Source organism: Coturnix japonica, chromosome 23 (genome assembly GCF_001577835.2).
Source record: "Coturnix japonica isolate 7356 chromosome 23, Coturnix japonica 2.1, whole genome shotgun sequence".
In the NCBI taxonomy this organism is placed as follows: domain Eukaryota; kingdom Metazoa; phylum Chordata; class Aves; order Galliformes; family Phasianidae; genus Coturnix; species Coturnix japonica.
The window spans coordinates 2,218,984-2,237,070 of NC_029538.1; the positions used below are offsets into that span (position 1 = coordinate 2,218,984).

Here is an 18,087-nt window from a genome sequence, read left to right on the forward strand (position 1 = left end):
TGCTAAAAGGCAAGTTTCATTTCAGGGAAGATAGCAGCTAAAGGACCAAAACTATCAAACAAAACCACAAGATCACATCAGATATCAGGGCAGGACACGTCTCGTTTCTCCCTCTCGAAGGCTTTATCAGCACAACCAATCGCTTCAGTGATGTGGCAGAGGGAGGAAGAGGATTTGACTCAGAGTGAGATGAAATTGAGTTCTTAAGACCCCGCTCTTTGCTGCTGGAGACCCATCACCTGTTCTGAAATGTGGCAGAGATAAATCATATCCTGCAGCGGAAGGGGCTTAGATACTATTCTGCATTATTTTATCTTCCTCTTTCCAGTGAATCTATGCACTGAGTGGGAGAGGGAGGAGCAGCAAACCAGAAATGGGGGGCAGCCCCGTGCTGCAGCCTCTGAGCCACGGCACCAGGGATGTTGGTAGAGGGATGGGGCCAAAGCTGTGCTTCCCTGTCAGGGCTGCTGGTGTGGGAACACAGCTCTGCTGCTGTTTCCCTAGAGGAGCACTGTGCAGAGCATTAAGGGAGCCATGCAGGTAACGTTGCTTTGGGGCTCTCACGGTGTTGCATTGAGAGTGCTGGCAAAGCTCGACAGGAGCTGTAATTATCCAACATACCAGCCAGTCTCTGGAGATGAAGCTGGGAGCTCAGTCCTGGGATCGGGGGATATTAGCATTCAAATGTCAGGGCTCTGCTCCAGCTCTGTCCTAGGGCAAAGGGGAAACCCAAGGCTCAGCATCCTCAAACCTTGGGAAAGTTTGGATCTGATCTGTGTGGTGTTATTGGGAGTGCAGGACCGGCTGGGAAGAGCTCCTGCATTCACTTGGCTGCTGCCTGGCCCTGCAGCATCAGGCACATCTCGTATGCATTAGCTGTAACGCTGCACATTCCTTGCACGGATCTGAACCCAGCAGATGATCCTCCCTGTCCAAGGCAGAGTATCCTAATCCTAACCAGTGTCACCCAAAGGAATTTGATGCGCTTGCCCTAATGGAACAGGTTATTAGGTGGGAAAAACCAGCTATACTGGTACCACGCAGGTTCCATTTCGAATTGTTAGATAGCAGGCATTAACTCACTGCCTGCTGCAAACTGGCAGAACTCCACCGATCTGTGCACTGACAGCTAATGTATGCACTTGGAAATCTGATCTCAGACTCCACTGAGGCAATACCAGCTGGATGTGCTTGAGATCTGTCTGCTTCCTCCCCAGCACCCAGCCTGGAAATCTTTGAATCGGGGTTTTTTTGCCTAATTCCGTGAGAACTGGATGGCAGCCCATAGCTGAGCTCTGCCTTCCTGGAAATGGGAGCAGAAGCAGCGAGGGAGGATGGTGGGGTTTTTTTTTAACACCTTGCTATGAGAGATGCAGGATTTCCTACCAACGTGCTGGGTGAAGTTCTCTGTTCTTCACTCAAGACCTTTAAAACCCTTTTGATTCACCCTGCAGCCCCAGAGCCAGGTTATTTTTTCAGGGGTATTTAAGGATGGGAAGACCTGGTGAACTTTACCCCTGTCTGCTGCTGGGATTCCCACCAGCTTTATTTAATTCCTTTGCACATCCAGACTCAGTTCTCCTATGGAAAGCCTAGCAATGGGGAGCCTGTATCCCTCAGGGGTCTGTGCTAAAGCTGCACAGAGATCTGGGTGCGATGCTCCTTTCAGCCTATGAGCCACAGCTCCTGTGTCATTAGGAGCTGCTGAAAGTCCTATCCAAGGTTTGTTTTCCTCCCAGGGAGCTTAGTTTGGGGGTGTGCTGGTATCAGCAAAGCTCCCAGCATGATGGGGTTTATCGGAAGCTGTGTGTTTGCATGGCCTCCTGTCATGGGGTGGGCAGGGAGGTGAAGCCAAGGGACCAACCCACAAGTGAGAGGAGATTAGGGGCTTGCGAACCAGCTAATCAATACCAGCCTGCATATAATGAACATCTCTCCCACTGCTGCAGCTTCAGACAGTAAAAACCCACTGTAAGTGCAACGTATCTCTGTGCTTCCTGCCAGCTGGCTGCAAGCCAGTATGTTTGCTTCAAAAAAGAGGGATTTTTGTTTTCAGCCTTTTAGAAGCAGCCAATTCATCCCGGACCACCACCAGCTAAAAAGGCTCCCGAAATTAGCAGCTTTTTTAAAAAATTTTATTTTTTTCCTTTTTAATTCTCTCCCCCACCCCCTTAAATATTGTTTTCCTTTCGTTGTTGGAGTCGGTGTAAATCCTCTGCGTTGCGACACGCTGCCCTGCTCTCAAAGCTGCAGGAAGACAGTAGCAGCAGTGTCTCATGAAAGCCAGAGGAAACCAAAGCAGAGCCTCGCCGTGACTGATTCTCTTTCCAAATGGCGTAAGCAGGCCGACTTTGGCCATGTGAATAATGACTTATCTGTGCTTCACTTTGTTCAGCAGCAGAAGAGACGGTCCCTGCAAACCTTTCCCTCTTTCCCTCTTAGCAATGGGCTGGTGCTGCTGCTCAAAGGGCTCTGCAGAGCTTCCCATCCTCTCCTCCCATCCTTTGGTGGCTGTGGGACCCACTGTGTGCTTCTTAGCTGGGCAAGAAGCTCAAGCTCCACCTTGAGCTGGAGGTGTGTGTCCAGGGAGGGTTGGAGGGACACTCACATCCTGCACTGTAGGTATTCAAAGATGAAACCACTGAGCCCTGTGCTGCGAGGGACAGCCCTGATGTTCCCATAACACGGGTGCTTCTCATGTGGCTTCTTCCCAGAGCTCATGCTGGTACTTGAGGCTCAGACTGGGAAAAAATTCAACCCTCTGTAGAGGATTGGCGCATCTCTCTGAAGTAGCTCTTTTGAGGGCTTCGGGAGGGACGTGAAAGGTGTTTTGTGCACTGAGATGGAGTTTTATCCGCTGCTGATTGCTTTCTTGTGGTCCATTCTCGTGGACGTGTAGATGCTGAGCTATTAGACTGCAGTGCTGCTCCTTGGTTGGGCTGCAGAGCTGGGCTGGTGCTTGAGAAGAGCCTGGGAAGGAAGCAGGTGGGTGCTGGTGGGCACACATTGGGCTGTACAGCTGTTGGAGCTCAGTTGGAGCTGCTACTGTCTCCTGGTTCTCATCTCCTCCTTAGTGGAGTGAAGGAAACGATCTGCAAATGCGTGTGTTAATGAACACCCCTGGCCCAGAGCTGAAATGCTCTGTGCTTCCTTTGCTCCAGCAAGACACCCAGGGAGGGATGAGCCACTTCCCACCATCTGCTCCCCTTCCTTTGGTAGCACAGGGCTGCACTCTGCCCAGCCCCTGAGTCTCCTGGCCATGGCTCCATCTGCCCCCACATGTAGAGAAACCTGGCACCCCAGCATCTGTACTGGGCCAAAACCAATTGAACAGCACTGAGAGTTGGGTGCTGTTTGCACCATGACGTTCCTGGAGTCCCTTTTTGGTCAGCTTTGTGTTTGCACCTTGGAAACCTTGGGAAGCTTTGCTGGGCACTGCAGGTAACCCTGCAGCCACATCAGGTTGTTCTGCTGGCAAGAAAAGTAGGCTCTGTGTAGTGTTTGGAATCTTTCAGTGCAGAAACTTGCCTTTAAATCAGCTTTGAGGGCCCGAGCTTCAGTGCAGCACTGACTTTTGCTGTCAGCTTTCCAAGAAAACAGCCCGAACTTCCAGGATACACCCTATTAGTGGCCTAAGTGTCACAGCTCTCCCAGCTGGGAGGTGTTTGATGGGGTTGCTTGTTTGCTGGGCTGATGCAGATCTCATTCCTGCACCAGGATTTGAGATGATCTGTCCAAATTTGCACGTCATCACACTGAGTGTCAGCATTAAATGATTCAGGGAGCTGAAGCCTCCTCTGACTGATTTCTTGGGTTGAGGTCTGACGCTGTTTGAAGTCAATTGAAAATCCACCCACTGACTTCAGGAGGCTTTGAGTCAGTCCCTGGGTTAAGCTTGAAACCACCTTCCTTTTCTCTAAGGTATGAGCTATTGTTCGTTTGACGGCGCTGGTTTCCTCTGCATGTCAGCTGTGGGCAGATGGGGAAGGGCTTTTAATGAAGCCAACCGCTGCAGAAATGAAAAAGCTCAGGTTGTTCTGATGAAAGAAACCCATTAATAGCAATTCTCTCTTGCGTGACAAAGTCTGACGTCCCCAGCTCTCAGTGACAAGCAGCAGGAAGTGCTGGGGAGACAGCTTGTACCGAGCAGGGCTGGTAGTCCATGGGGCTGCTGGTTTTTAACTCATTCACTTCCTTTCCCCATACAACAAAGTGCTGCCCCAACTCAGCCCCATGGATGGAGTTTGGTGTGGCCAACATGCACCAGGGAGGGCGTGGGGAAACTGGCCAGGGTTTGAGCCCCACTACTACTCACTTCCTAACCCAGCCCCAGTATTTGTTTTGGCTTGCATCCACACTGAGTTTTCTACATTATTTTTATCAGGGCAGCCTTAGGTTTGGGGTTTTCTTTGCTGGTAATGGCTCTGCCTGCACACAAACCATCCTGTTCCAAGGGATGCTGCTGTTTACTGAAGGGACTGCAGTGCAGCACAGCGTGGCTGTGCAAAGCCCTTGGTTCAGTCGTGAGGCTGAATAATACTTAAATGCATCAACATCACTTGATTTGCACTTCAGGCTTTTCTGTGTCCTGTGCCAAACACTGCTGCAGGACGGGGTTTCGGCTGAGGTAGGGGCAGAGAGTCACATTTCCATTACATTTCAGTGCAGTTTGGTCTTCGCAGTCCTTTTGGCTCCCCTGCTAAGTCCTGCCTGAAAGAAGTGCTCAAGGAAAAACTTATTTAAACCTATTTTTCTTCTTGTGTGTGTCCAGACAGTGAGATGTGGCCCCAGCAAGACACCTCGCTGCATGCCCATCTCCTCCCTATGTGCTCCTTGTCAAGGAGCCTCTGATGACATGCAGGTACTTGAGGTCTTAGGGAACAGAGAGATTAGAAGAGATCTCTTTCAGTGTGCATTCGAGGTTTCCTTGGCTTACTTCATACGGCAGGGAAACGTGTTTTCAGATCACCATTGGGCTTTGCTTTCTGCTGGGAGCCCTTTTGGAGCACATCCTGCTCTGTGGCATCAGCACATTGGCACTGGGGCTGGAGTTGTGCAGGGGAACAACATGGAGACATCAGAGCACAGGGCTGGAGCTGATGCTGGAGTCAGGGCTGAGCTTCCCAAAGGCTCCACAAAGCTGGGAGTGCAGCCCAAGTCAATCATAGGCAAGATGGGGAGATAGCAGATGCCAGGCTGAAGGAGGGGAAAGTCTGGGGACCTTCTGTGACTTTGCTATAAACTGACACCGTGCTCACGCCAAGCAGATGTGGGGCCCTCCAGCTTCGTGCGGGTGTAACTGAGGCTGGAATCCAGCCCAGGGAGAGAGAAGCCGTTCGGCAACGATTAATGTAGTAAAATGGGAAAGTTATGTATCAAGTGTATTTCATGCGCCTCTTGCCTCAGGCCTATTAGCATAAATTTAATCATTATTATTGCCCTGTTCCAGCAGCTGCTACCTAAGGAGCTGGGAGCACTTTGCAAATGCTCGTTAGCTGCTGCTTTAGGGCTGGGAGAAGGGGAATGCAACGAAGCAAAATGGTGCCATGGGCAGAGCTGGGCACCCACCAAAAGGGAACAGATTGGGACACCATCCTCTCTTATCACCTTCCAGGGCACAGACAAAAGCTAGAAGACCAAACCAAACCCTTTGCTGACCGCTATGGGGAGCTGGAACGGCTGCGCCAGTCAATGAGGGTCACCCCAACAACACCCAGCCCCCGTGGATCCCTCAGCACCCCGAGCCACTTTGGGTCACAGGCTCAGACTCCCATCCAAGGTAAGGCTGGTATGCATCTCCAAGGTTGGGGTGGGGTTTTGTCCCCAGGGAGCCTCCTCACACCCATGGGGTGAGCAGTTGGCTGCTGAGCTGCACGCTCCAGTGGTTTCACCCAGTAAAACCGAGCAGCTCCAGTCGGAATGCTGGGAGAGCAAAGCAACGTGCTTGGAATCCAGTCGCTCCTTTGATATGAAGGCACTGTGCAGACGGTTAAGCAGCAACTATAAAGGGTGTATTGCACTTTACATGCTAATCCAAGTGGTTTCTTATCTTGTTGCGCTGTGTTGATGCCAAGCCCAGCAATCCACCGCCTCACTCCAGCCTCATTCCCCACATGTATGCACACCTGCACAGGCGCATGCACAGCCTTTGCTCTTCCCATGTGTGCTATCAGTGGCTCTGAGCCCTCAGGTGCTCTGTGTGTCTGCCTGGCAGCTGCCAGCAAAGAGGTTGGGACCGCAGCCTGCCCATTCTGCGTGCTGGAGTTTCATCCTCAAGGTGTAGGCATTGCACGTGAAGCAATCTGGCTGCTTTGCTGCACTGCTCAGCACTGCTGTAATTCAGGGAGCTGTTCTCCCATCTGCATGGTACCTGATACACGGTTCCCATGTGTTTTTAATCACGGTGTTGCTTTCCTTTGAGAATCAGATCTATGGGGTATTATTAAAGCGATGTGCGCTTTGAGTTGCGGTGTGTAATTGTCTCCGTTGGAAGGTTTGGGGCTGAAAGTCTCAAAAGCCCCAATGCTGCGCTATCAGAGGCGATGTAGATGTTTGATGACCCCAGTTCTGTTGGGCAAAGACACCAGAATTTATGTATGTCTCATCGAAATCAAATCTCTGTGCTTGGAATTTCCATTGATAGCAGCACGGTTTGTGAGGAGTGCGTTTTGGGTAGGATGATCATTGGATTCTTGTTTAATAAAAGAGAGGCTGAGTTTTATAGACTCATCTCATTGGCTGTACAATAGAGATTCTTTGGAGGGGGGTGGAAGAGGGGGGAGGAATAGTTTAAATTAGCACAGTTGTCTGTAGTGCCAGAAACCCAGAGAGCATCATTTGGAGCAAAGAATCAGGTGATGACACAAATGCAGAAAGAAAAATGGAACAGGCCACGAGTCACCGCCTGGGCCAGATTCCCAAATGTCAGTGACAGCAGGAGTGGAGACGCACAGAATTAGCCCATCCCAAATCGTTCCTGCAGAGCACATCCAAAGGACCAGGAATGCTGCAAAGCTGCTCTTGGTGCGCGCTCCGCTCTCGGCTTCTCTGCTTCCAAATTGGAGGAACCGTCTTAAAAACCAGGAGCAGAATTGACTCAGTGATTTTAATTGCAGCCGTGTCCTTTGGACGCAGTGCTGGTTATAACCGAGCAGAATAATAATCATAAAAAAAGCCCCTCTTGCTCTCTCACACACAGCTTATTCACAAAGATCGTAATTTTTACCCGAGCAAGTGGAGGCTGCCCCATGCCAAGAACAACACAGGAGTTAACAGGCCTGTAATTCTCACGACTTGGCACGTTCTCAGGTAACACACACGAGAAGCTGATTAGCAAAAGCATAATGAGATACTGGTTAGGATGGATGGATGGATGGGGCAGGCTGAAGTTCACCGGTCCCTGCTGTCTCTTGCTGGGTGCTGCTGATCCTCCTGTCCCCATCCCCTCTCCTGGTGGCCTCCCAGTTCTGCATTGTGTGAGCGATCCCTAATCTGCTTGTGGCCAAACTGGTGAGCTGAAGTGCTCAGAACAGCCTTGACCACCAAGGGACAGACAGAGCCTGGGTCCTCAAGCAGGGCACGTGGAGGTTGTGAGGCAGGAAGGAGCTCAGGAGATGGGGTTTGTCTTTTGCATGAACTGAGGTCCTTTGGAGCTGTTTGCTCTGTCCTCCCCTCTGGCTGCATTGGGGATTGTGGTGTAAATGGGAGAGGAATTGGCCCTCAGCCTTTTACAGGCTTTTTGTGCAGCAGCTCCTGGGGGTTATAAATATCTCCTGTAAAGTGCTCACTGTGATGCTGAGCATCTCCCAGCAACACCACCCAGCAGGAGAGCACCAATGGGCCCCGAGGGCTGTGCCAGCAATGCAGTGCCCACTGCCCAGGGTCAGTTTGTTGCAGAGGCTCCAGCCTTGCCTTGCCCCTTGCAGCTGAGCAGGGAACCATTCTGTTCTGCTGGAACAGACGTCTGCAGCCCCAAACGTGCCGGGTTTGTTGGCCACATCCACTGTGCTGGGAGAGAAAATGAGAAACCCAGTGGGCTGGGCAGAGCCATTGGCCTCCACTGAGGGTTTGGCCCAATTTTCTCCCAGCGAGGTCTGGAAAATCCAAGGTTTTGAAATCCTGGCTCTCCCATCTCTGCAGCGAGGCACCACGCTGTCATTAGGACGGCCTGAAATGGTTCCTGATTATGGGGCACACGATGCCAGAGCCTTGCGTGCTGGCTTCATTGCGACTGTTGTCTTCGAGCTTTAAATAAAATAAGAAGGAAAAAAATCAAGTAGCTCACAAAAGCGAAGCAAGATATTAAAGGAACTTGCTGCTGGCTGCCTCTTGGGCCCTTTGCTCTGGGGAAGTGGGCTGCTGACAGGCACATCCTTTGGGAGCACCCAGACAGCCCTGCAGCCTCACTGCCCTGCCTGTGCTCCGGCAGCTCCATCTGAACTGCTTTATTCCCATTGCAACAGAGCAGGACCGCCCAGGCGGCCGTCTCCTGCCTGCTGGCCTCGTGGTGGAAACATCTTCAATTGCTCAGGAGGAGCTGTGTGCATCATCCAGCAGCACGGAGAGGCCTTGAGTGCATGGGGACAATTGCAAAGTGATTTTAAATACGGTCTCTGCAGTAATAGAGTGAGCTGTTGTGAATGATGCACTGAACATCTTCATGTTGCTGCAGCAAAACCGAGCTCCCTTGAGCTCACAGCACCGTAAACGTCTGCTGGATGCTTTAGTCTGCTGGTGAACAGCCTCAGCTCTCATCTGGTCGCTGCCCAGTCGAACCAGTTGGGTTTGTGATCCGTTTCTCAACAACCCATTTCTCAAATGGGGTGTTTTGAACACAGGCTGCTCAGCAGCAGAGCGCTTCATACGCAGCCAAAGTAAAATCTCTCTTTCTCTCCCTTTCTTTCTTTTTAAATATACATTTTAAAGTATTAGATTACTTTTAAGCAGCTTCTTGGCATAGCCAGCGAGTGCCCCATTGTTTCCGAAATGCAACGTGGCTGCTCTGAGGTTAAGTCCTGAATTATGGGCCCAGCAAATACACTGAATTGCTGCTTCCTAATCCCTGTCCAGATCGACTTATGGTTTCTTTAAAATATCCGTTTCTTAATGGATCAAAACATTCTACCGTGGGCAGAGGCTAAATTGTTTCCAAAGGAAGCCAGGCAAGCATTAGTGGGAAGAAAACATATTGCGGGATTCGGCTTCAGCCTCGGAGGAAGGAACACATCGAGGATGGTTTCCGGGCTCTGAATGTGCACCCATCTCTATGCAGCTCCCCATGGCACTGCTGCTGTGTGATGGGTGCTGGGGGTGATGGTGGGAGAGGGCATCCCACGTGTTGTGGGTGCAGGCAGAGCTGTGGTCTGACTGCAGGCGGGGTTGTAAATCCTGCTGCTTCCTTTTGCGTCGTCAGGGCTCGTTTGAATGTTGCTGTTGGGTTGTTTTGATTTTTAATACTCTTTGGATGCAGGTAAAGAGCAGAGCGCATGGAGGCTGCTGGGGGGGCTGCAGTGTAGGCAGTGCTCCTGCTCAGCCCACCCACCCGTGGCAATTAGCACTGTTAGCTCGTTAGTTCAGGGCAGTGTGGGGATGGTGAGGGAAGGGGGGCTGGGGGGGGGTATTGAGGACAGGCAGCAGGCTTGTTTAGTCTAGCAGAGGGCAGGCTGGGAGCAAAGCGGGTTGCTCTGTAAATACATCCAGGGCATAAACAGCGGGGATGGGGAGAGCTGATGTAAGAGGTGGTGGCACAGAACAGGGGGGAACTCAGCCGGCTGGAAGGGGGGGGAGAGGAGGGCAGGGTGAGGGCAACGAACACCCCATGGACCTCGAAGAGATGTGGGTTGGGGGGAACCGGGGGCTGCCCCCACTGTGGGGGTGTAGAGGGGGGGCAGAAAGCAGAGCTGGACTGCAGGGTGCTGGGCTTGCAGATAGAAAAGCAAGAAGCAAAGGTGCTGGGTGCTCTCGAGGTGGTGCCTGGCCATAAGCACCGTGCTCTGCTGTGTTTGGGTTTTTCTTTTCAGGCTCAGCAGAGGAAGTATTTGCACCGGGTTTGTGCACTGCTACTATCAGATACAGAACAATTGCTCCATGGGTGTGTAACAACGGATGCTGTTCACACCCTCATTTTTTTTTATATATATATATATGTATTTTTTTCTCAACACCTCCCCCTCCCCCCCAAAATAAAACCCGCTCTATTTTCTGCAGGGTGAGAGGAAGAGGCCGTTTTCTTTTTTAGTTGGCTCTGACTGGGAAACAAATGAACTTGTTCACATGTGTGACAGAGCCGTGGGAGCGTGGCTGTGTGTGTGGGTGGCAGGAGAGCAATGCTTGTCTAGAGATGATCTGGATCCGGGGGGCTCAGTGCACCCCATACCCCTTCCCCTGTAGCCCCATCCTTGGCCACTGCCCCTTTGTGCTTGGATGGAGCCCTGGGAGCAGAGGAAAGAGGCAGAGAGAGGTCAGAAAGATGCCAAAAAAACCATCCAAGCAACGTGGAAATGATGGGAGGAAAAAGAGAGCAGGAGGTGTAGATGGAAAGAGGATTTCTGTCCCTGCTCCGTCTCGCGCACGAGTGCGTATTATATACATGAGCATAAAATATCATTAGTGTTTACATTGTCGTCAATCATCATGGCATAAGGCAGGAAAGGAGCTTGCTTTCCCTCGGGCTAAATTTTTCAGGACAATTTTGCAAGGCACGTATGTGCATATAAATAAAGCAGTGATATTTGGCCGGGCTGCAGATATTTATATGTTCTGTACACACAGAAAGTTCCACGTTATCAAGTTCCCTTTAGATTCCCTTTATTCTCTCTGCCTACCACACGCTATGTGGATTCGTGGCTGTTGCATGGTATACCTTCAAGCTCCCTTTTATTGCTGACTTATGGGATAAATCATTGCACCTTCACATCTCCAAAGTGGGGACCAGAGAGTGGTCCCTGGGGGGATATGGAGTCACTCAGGTTCCATGCATCACATTGCTTTGGCTCCATGAGGGCTGCAAGCACCCACCAGCCCTGACCTGCTTCAGTCCACATCTCCTTGGAGGTGAAAACAGAGCTGCTGTGACACCTGAGAGTGGTTGTGATATCAGCAAAGGGGCTGAGGGTCTGTTACTATCAGGCTCTATGAGTTGGGGGGGGGATGTGGGGGTCCTCTCAAAGTGCAGATTGCAGCTGCACGATTACATAGCAGGGTGTGCCTTGGTCTCGTGGTCCCCTGGGCAGCACGGCCCTAACGAGGAGACAGTGGCATTACTAATCAGGGCTTTGACCTTTACATGGCTTTTATTTAATACACATTCCTCACTTCCCCAAACTCCCATCCAAAACATTGACATTTCCGCTGATAGATTGGGTCAGATTTTGGAGTAGTTGGGGGGGCTCAATTCCTTCTTACAATGGTTAAATTCTTACAGCTAAATGGGCTTATTCAGTTAGTGCAGCAGCTGGTGCGATTTCGAGAAGAAAATAAACATTTCCTTCAAATATTTTGATTGGCAACTGGACAACTGAAATACTCAAAGCTCGGATTGCCAGGGCCCAAAAAAGCAAATGGGGGTTGGATGGCGAGCGAGCAGAGCACACTGCGTGCACCCTGCGAGCCTGTGCTGGAATGGGGACAACCCTGGGGATGGGGACAACCCGACGTGACTTTTGTCTGCTACGCCAAAGTGGCTGAGGGTGCAATTCCCCCCAGGGTTTGCTTAGCGTGTAGCTGGAGGGCTGCTTTGTTGCTGAGTGAGGTGGATGTGATGGGTTTTACGGCCATTCTCCACGTGGGGCTGTCCCTAAGCCCCCCCCCCCCCCCAATAGCCCATCTTCGGACTCAGGGAATGGGGGAGGCTGTGGGATCTAAGCGCAGCCCCGACGTATGGAGCGATCCGGAGCTTCTCTCCGCCCGGCGGCCGCCCGGCTCCCTCTAGCGGCTCCTCCGGCTCGGATCGCGGCCCCGTGCCCTCTGCCGGCAGCCGGACCGACTCACGACCCCGGGCGGCGGGGCTGCTGTGCGGTGCGACACCGACGGAGGGCAGCGGAGATGGGGAGCGCGACCGTCTGCTGCTGTGCGAGCGCCTAGGGACAGCTCTCGTGGGGCTGGGGTAGACTCAGAGCGGTGGGGATAGCAGAGAGATGGAGTGTTTGTAACAGGGGAGACTTCAGCCCAGCGGTGAGGATGAGAGTTCAGCTGTAATTAGTGCTTTCACACTCTCGTGTCTGAATTAGCAGCAAGTACCAATTGCCAAGTGTTTCAAATTCCAGCCAAGAAAACGGAGCTTTTAAAGGACCCTTTGAGTGTCATGGAGCAGAAGGGAAATGTGCCCCAAGCACTCGTGGTTTATTTCCATTTCCATTTTCTGGAGTATCATTTACGTGTGTTTGGGAGCCAACAGGCACGGTCTGATTGCTGGGGGCCATCATTGGCTCTGGGGCAGCAGCTGAGCATCACTCTGCTTTTAGGGGCTTTGGAGCCCGTGTGCTTTGCAGCAGTGCAGCTTTGCAGTGGGACAGAGCATCCTGCAGGCAGGCCAAGGTGTGAAACCAGCTCGGTTTGTTCAGTTGTGAGTGCTTTTCCAGCCAGCCCCAAGCACGCAGCCCTCACTGCAGTGCGCAGAGGGGCGGCAGGGCGTTGCAGTTTGTGACAGCTTTGAGCTGCTCCTCTCTTATCTCACACCAAAGCCACAGCCACGTTCCCCACGCAGGCACTCCTCTGCCTTTCTCCTGCTTGGAGCCTGCGTGGGAAGTGGGCACCGCCTGCTCCTCTGAGGGCTGCAGGACTCACCCAGACCAGGAGAGGTGCAGGTCTGATCCCTCCCCATCTGCACCCCCATCATGAGCTGCAGCCTCTGCTCAGCTAGAAGGAAGCAGCTTAGGTGTTTTGTTTTGTTATTTTCTTGGGGAAACACTGCAGGGATTTCCCCATAGTTTGGACGAGCGTGTTTTGTCCTGCAGAGCATGGGGAGGATGTGAACCTGGAGAGAAAGACTCTACGGCCAAAGGCCATTCTGCTCCCAAAGCAGCGAGGTGCAGCTCCCTGCCTTTAGCGAGGGAAAGCTGCCTCCAGACAGCCCACAGCTCTGAGCTCGGTGTGTCAGTTGCATGCTCTGTGCTGGAACTCAATGATAGCCGTGCCCTCCTGCACAGCCGGTGCCAGAGCTGAGCTGAGGGGAGCAGGATTTCAGCAGGAGAGCAAAACTTTCTGACTTGGGAGCCCCCAGCACAGAGGTCTGTGGAAGGAAATGGTCTCAGGGCAGCTGGGGTGGGTAAGAAACCTCTCAGCATCCACCAGGAGCTTCTGGTGTTGGCTCCCCCTCCCTCTGGGCTTCCTGCAAAGGAAGGACCTGACAGCACCAGGCTGTACCCCGCTGTGCATCCATACCCCCTGAGAAGGGAGCTGGGCAGCATCCCCCACGCTGACCCAGGGCTCCCTTCCCCCATTAAAGCCTGAATTTCTCACTCTCTTTCTCCTCTTGCATGGAGAAAAATACACAGAGCGAAGCAAGCGAGGGGATGTTGTGGCTCCTAGCTTGGGAGTTTTCAGCCGTGTGTTTATCAGCTCCATCCCCTGATGGTATCAGCACGAACAGGCCACCCACAAGAAGGCTCAGCAGCCCAGTCTGGGCTCCAGCTTTTCCTCCCTGGCTCTATGTGTGTACACAGCATTGGCTATCTCGGGAGCGGCCGTCTGGGGCTGCATCCATCTATTTACTACACAGCTGATGTCATGGCTAAACATTTTCTTTTTCTTTCTTTGTTTATGAGGTGGGTTTTGTTGTTGTTGGTTTTATTTTAATCTACCAGAGACAAATAGACCCCTGGAGGAGCCAGCTTAAGTCGTGTCCCTTCTTGGATGGGAAACAATAAATTTCAGGACAGGAAATGGGAACGACTCAAACGAGATGGGTTGGGGATTTTTGTCTTTAAGTCTCCCAGCTCTCCTCCCCAGCAGACCCTAGAGATGTTCTTTCCCTCTGGCTTTAATTCCTCATGCAGAGCATGGCTGCAGCACCAGCTGCACACTGCCAGCACAACGCTCTGACCGCCCGCTCTCTCCCTGCACCCCACAGGAACATCAGAGCTCAGCCCTTTCTCGGACCCACGGCAGTTCGACCGCTCCTTCCCCACGCTGCCAACCCTCACTGAGACCAGGTTCTCGGACCCACGGATGCATTACCCCGGTGCCATGTCAGCTGCCTTCCCCTACACCGCAACCCCCTCAGCCACGGGCATCGGGGGCATCAGCATGACCAGCATGCCCACCACCACGCGCTTCCATCACACCTACCTGCCACCCCCCTACCCCGGCTCCACGCAGAACCAGAGTGGACCCTTCCAGACCAATCCATCTCCCTATCATTTGTATTACGGGACGTCGTCGGGCTCCTATCAGTTCTCCATGGTGGCGGGGGGTGAACGCTCTCCCACCCGGATGCTCTCTTCATGTACGAGCAGCTCGGCGGGGAACAACTTAATGAACCCCAACCTGGGCAATCAGAACGACGGGGTGGATGCGGACGGGAGCCACAGTAACTCACCAACAACCATGTCGACTACTGGGAGGATGGATGAGTCAGTCTGGAGACCCTACTAGGAGGAGGGCAGCTGGGCACCGAGAGCTTTAACCGGATCGGCCGCTGTGACGTTACTCCTTTTGCATCAGAATGATGCCGAGGGAAAAGGTAAACCAAAGTCTCCCAAACCAAAAGCAAAGCAGGAGGAATCCTCTACACACAACCACGGGCAAACATCAAGCAAAGCTGGGCCGGGACCTACGTTACATTTCAAGATGAACGTCCACGAGGCTTGAATTTGTCGCTTGATGTGGTTCCTTTCATATGGTTTTAATATGTGGATTGTACATAGGGAAAAAAAAAAGATGATTGGATTCAGATTTTTGTTTACTGCCCGACACTTCTCGGTCATCTCACTTGCACCCTCATCCCCACACAAAGCATTCAGGAGTCAGGGAAAGCTCGCCCTTCTGCCAAGCGCTCCAGAGACAAGAGCAGGAGATGATCCGAGCCGTCTCTCTGCCAAAGCACAAAGACTGAACTGAAAAAAAAGGATAAAAAAGAAAAAGGAAAGAAACCTTTGTCTCCTCTCATTCCCTCCCAGCAGTTCAGGGCTCCTGCCCAGCAAAGAGCTGCGGGGCCGCGCTCTGGTTTACAGCACAAGTTATGGGGCTGTGTGTTCCTCGTGGGTCGGCATCAGCCACGCAAACAGGAGCTGTGATGGGATGGTGGCTGTTCCTTGCTGGCAGCAAAGGTTGCATTGTTCATTTCTGTGCATTGCTGTCATTTTTTAGGCAGCAGCGTGGCTGATCCCGCTCCCGGCAGGCCCTCCCTTCTCCTCTATGTTTACATATGAGATGTACTTTTTACATGATGCGTTGTGTTTTGTTTGCTCTCTCTTTGCCTGACCTCACCGTTCGGTTCTTTGCTCCTCTTAGCAGATCTCAGCGATGATGATGGTGGTGTGTGAAGTGAAGTGAAGGAGGTGTTGAGGGCAACCCGAGATGGGTCAGATGCACTTCCCAGCTCGTGAGCTGCTGTGGGGCTGGCAACATTTGGCACCGCATTACTGTGGGTCTCTGGGTCTTCCTTCGATCCTCTCTGGGTGCCAACACACACAGCTGGTGGCAGAGTCCTCCTTCTGCTGTGATTCTTTCCTGTGTTTTCACCCCGAGTGGATCAATACACCGTGATTTGTTTTATTAAGTAACAGCTGACACTCATCAGTGCGAGCTGAAAGCGCCAACCGAGACCTGGAGAAAGGAGCGCCTTCTATTCAGCCCCTTTGATGGTGGGAAGGTTGTCAAGCAATGCCAGCTGTCATTCCATATCCCCTCCTTTCCCCCGGCTGTCCTGGAGTGCTGGTGTCAGCTCAGCAGCTGAAGGACCAGCACTCAGAATCATTGTGGAACCAGTGGGGGATCTATTAGAGCCCCAGTGCACACCATGGTTCCATCCATTCCCACCAGTGCTGGGTTGGCGGTGGTTGGACATGATGACCTGAGAGGTCTATTCCAGTCTAATTCCACAACCCACATTGTGCCTCTGTGCACAAGCATAAGAAAACATAAACCCAACATCCCATCCTTCCCTGCTGAATTTATGCCCTTATGGCCCCAACACCTCTTGCCAAATCTCGGTTGGAAGCTCATCAGCAATCAGTTCTAATTGCACTACCATGTCAAGACGGGAGCAAGGCGTCCCCATCTAAGCTGCGATGACCACTCAGTGAGTTAAACGTGCAACAAGAGAAACAACTCTTCAATAAGACTCATCCCCCCCAAAAAAATCCCTTCCCCAGCAAAACTGCAACGTTCACGTCCTTAAGCAGCAGCGGGCACTGTTGGGTGCTCCCAGCTGGAGAAACTGGACTGGAGCAGCCTGTGTTTGGATGCATTTATGTTGGTCATCCGATCGCACCACTGGTTGAAAGCACAAGCAGAAAAGGCATTTGTAGGACTAGCTTAATTTAAGACTGTTCGTAGTGGATTACAAAGAATGGCAACGACGTTGTTTTTATGACATATTGTCATGTGAAGGCGTAAATATACGCACCTCGGTGGTATGCAGATGGTCACGAGACAGGCCAATGGTTTTCTTTTTGCTTTGCACTATAATTTGCTTTTTATTATTATTTTGTTTTTTCTTAAAGAAAATGCACAATCGCTTGTACAGTATCAACCCCTTTTTGTCTGGCTCTAAGAATATTTAACTATAAGATCTAATTTTTGATCATATTTGTTATAATAATATAATTCTTAAATGTGTTGAAGGATCCGATTGCTTCTAATACTTGTACGTGCAGGGTAAAACGACGACAAAGAGAGAAGGAGATGAGAACAGAGACTGCTGTAGATAAAGAAGGCCAAAGCTGTTGTGTTCTTGTTTTTAATGGTGTCTTACAACGGACATTAAAAAAATAAAAGGAATGCTAGAGATACCAAATAATGTGGTTGTTGTGTAACGTACCGGCCCTACTTGAAGGCAATGCCCTCTATTTAATATGTAGCCCATCTTTTTAACCTGTAGCACTTGTCAATGGGGTGGGGGGAGGTGGGTGGGGGGGTCAGGGTGGGGAGGGGCTGCTCCTGGTGAAGTCATTGGGGACGTCGCTGCTGCGTTGGCTTCCAGGAGATGGCCGGGTTCCTCCTTGCCATTGGTACGAAGCCATAGCAAAGTGGTCAGTTCTGCTTTTCCATTATTGGTGTCGATGTTCTTATCCATTGTACATGATTATATTGTCAGGCCTCCGTGTAATCGTTTTAATGGTTTTCCATGTGGAATAATAAACGTACGGTTACAAGTTCCTGGTGCCTCCCGTCTGCTCACTCCTCACCCACAGCGCTGTGTTCTTCCACAGCTGAGCCCAGCTCCTCTTTTGTTGTCTCCCACCTTAGCAAATAATCATTTCACTTCCCCAAAGCTTTTATGTGATGCAGGGCAGGTGGGACGGAGGCCACCTTGGTGCCATGCCACAGGGCCACACCTTTCCATCATCCTTAATGAGCCTTGTGCAGGGCAGCAGCCAGCACCCCACAGGCACAGTCCTGTCCCTTTGAAGCAGTGGGGCCAGATGAGAGGAGCCTTAGGACCCCCGACCCCCATTGAGAGCCATCACCCACCACCCATCACCCACCACCACACATTGACCCCACTGACTTCCCACAACCCATCATCCACCTCTAATCTCCCATTGTCCACTGCCTGTTGCTCATCACCCATTGTGTGCAGCACTACAAATAGGGCTGCAGCACAGATCCCACTGCATGGCCATGCCAGGCTGACTGCTCCCCCCAACACCTGCAATTCAGCATCTTTCCCAGTGCCAAACTTAACCCCACGTCCCTGGATCCCCATCACCTCCCAGTCCCCAAACCTAATTCCATATCCCTGGATCCCCATCACCCCCCCCAGCTCCCTCCTGCCCCACAGGGCCACATCACTGGGGTTTGAGTCTCATTGCCACCCCTAGCCCTTGGGCAGCAGCTGCATAGGGGACATAAACTGCAGCCTGAGCTTCCCCTGAAGCACAGAGCACTCTGCTCCGCACGGGGGCTGCAATTTAATCACAGACA

General features: G+C 51.8%; 1 protein-coding gene across 1 annotated transcript in view; it reads left to right on the plus strand.

Annotated features, from left to right (window-relative positions):
• Nucleotides 1-17,058, plus strand: part of RUNX3 (RUNX family transcription factor 3) — a 29,268-nt gene extending 12,210 nt beyond the window's left edge. The window contains exons 4-5 of the mRNA XM_015883733.2: nucleotides 5,615-5,779; nucleotides 14,069-17,058. Of these exons, the coding sequence (XP_015739219.1) occupies nucleotides 5,615-5,779; nucleotides 14,069-14,592 (689 nt within the window). The 3' untranslated portion in view covers nucleotides 14,593-17,058. The remainder of the gene's footprint in view (nucleotides 1-5,614; nucleotides 5,780-14,068) is intronic.
• The last annotated feature ends 1,029 nt before the right edge of the window (nucleotides 17,059-18,087 follow it).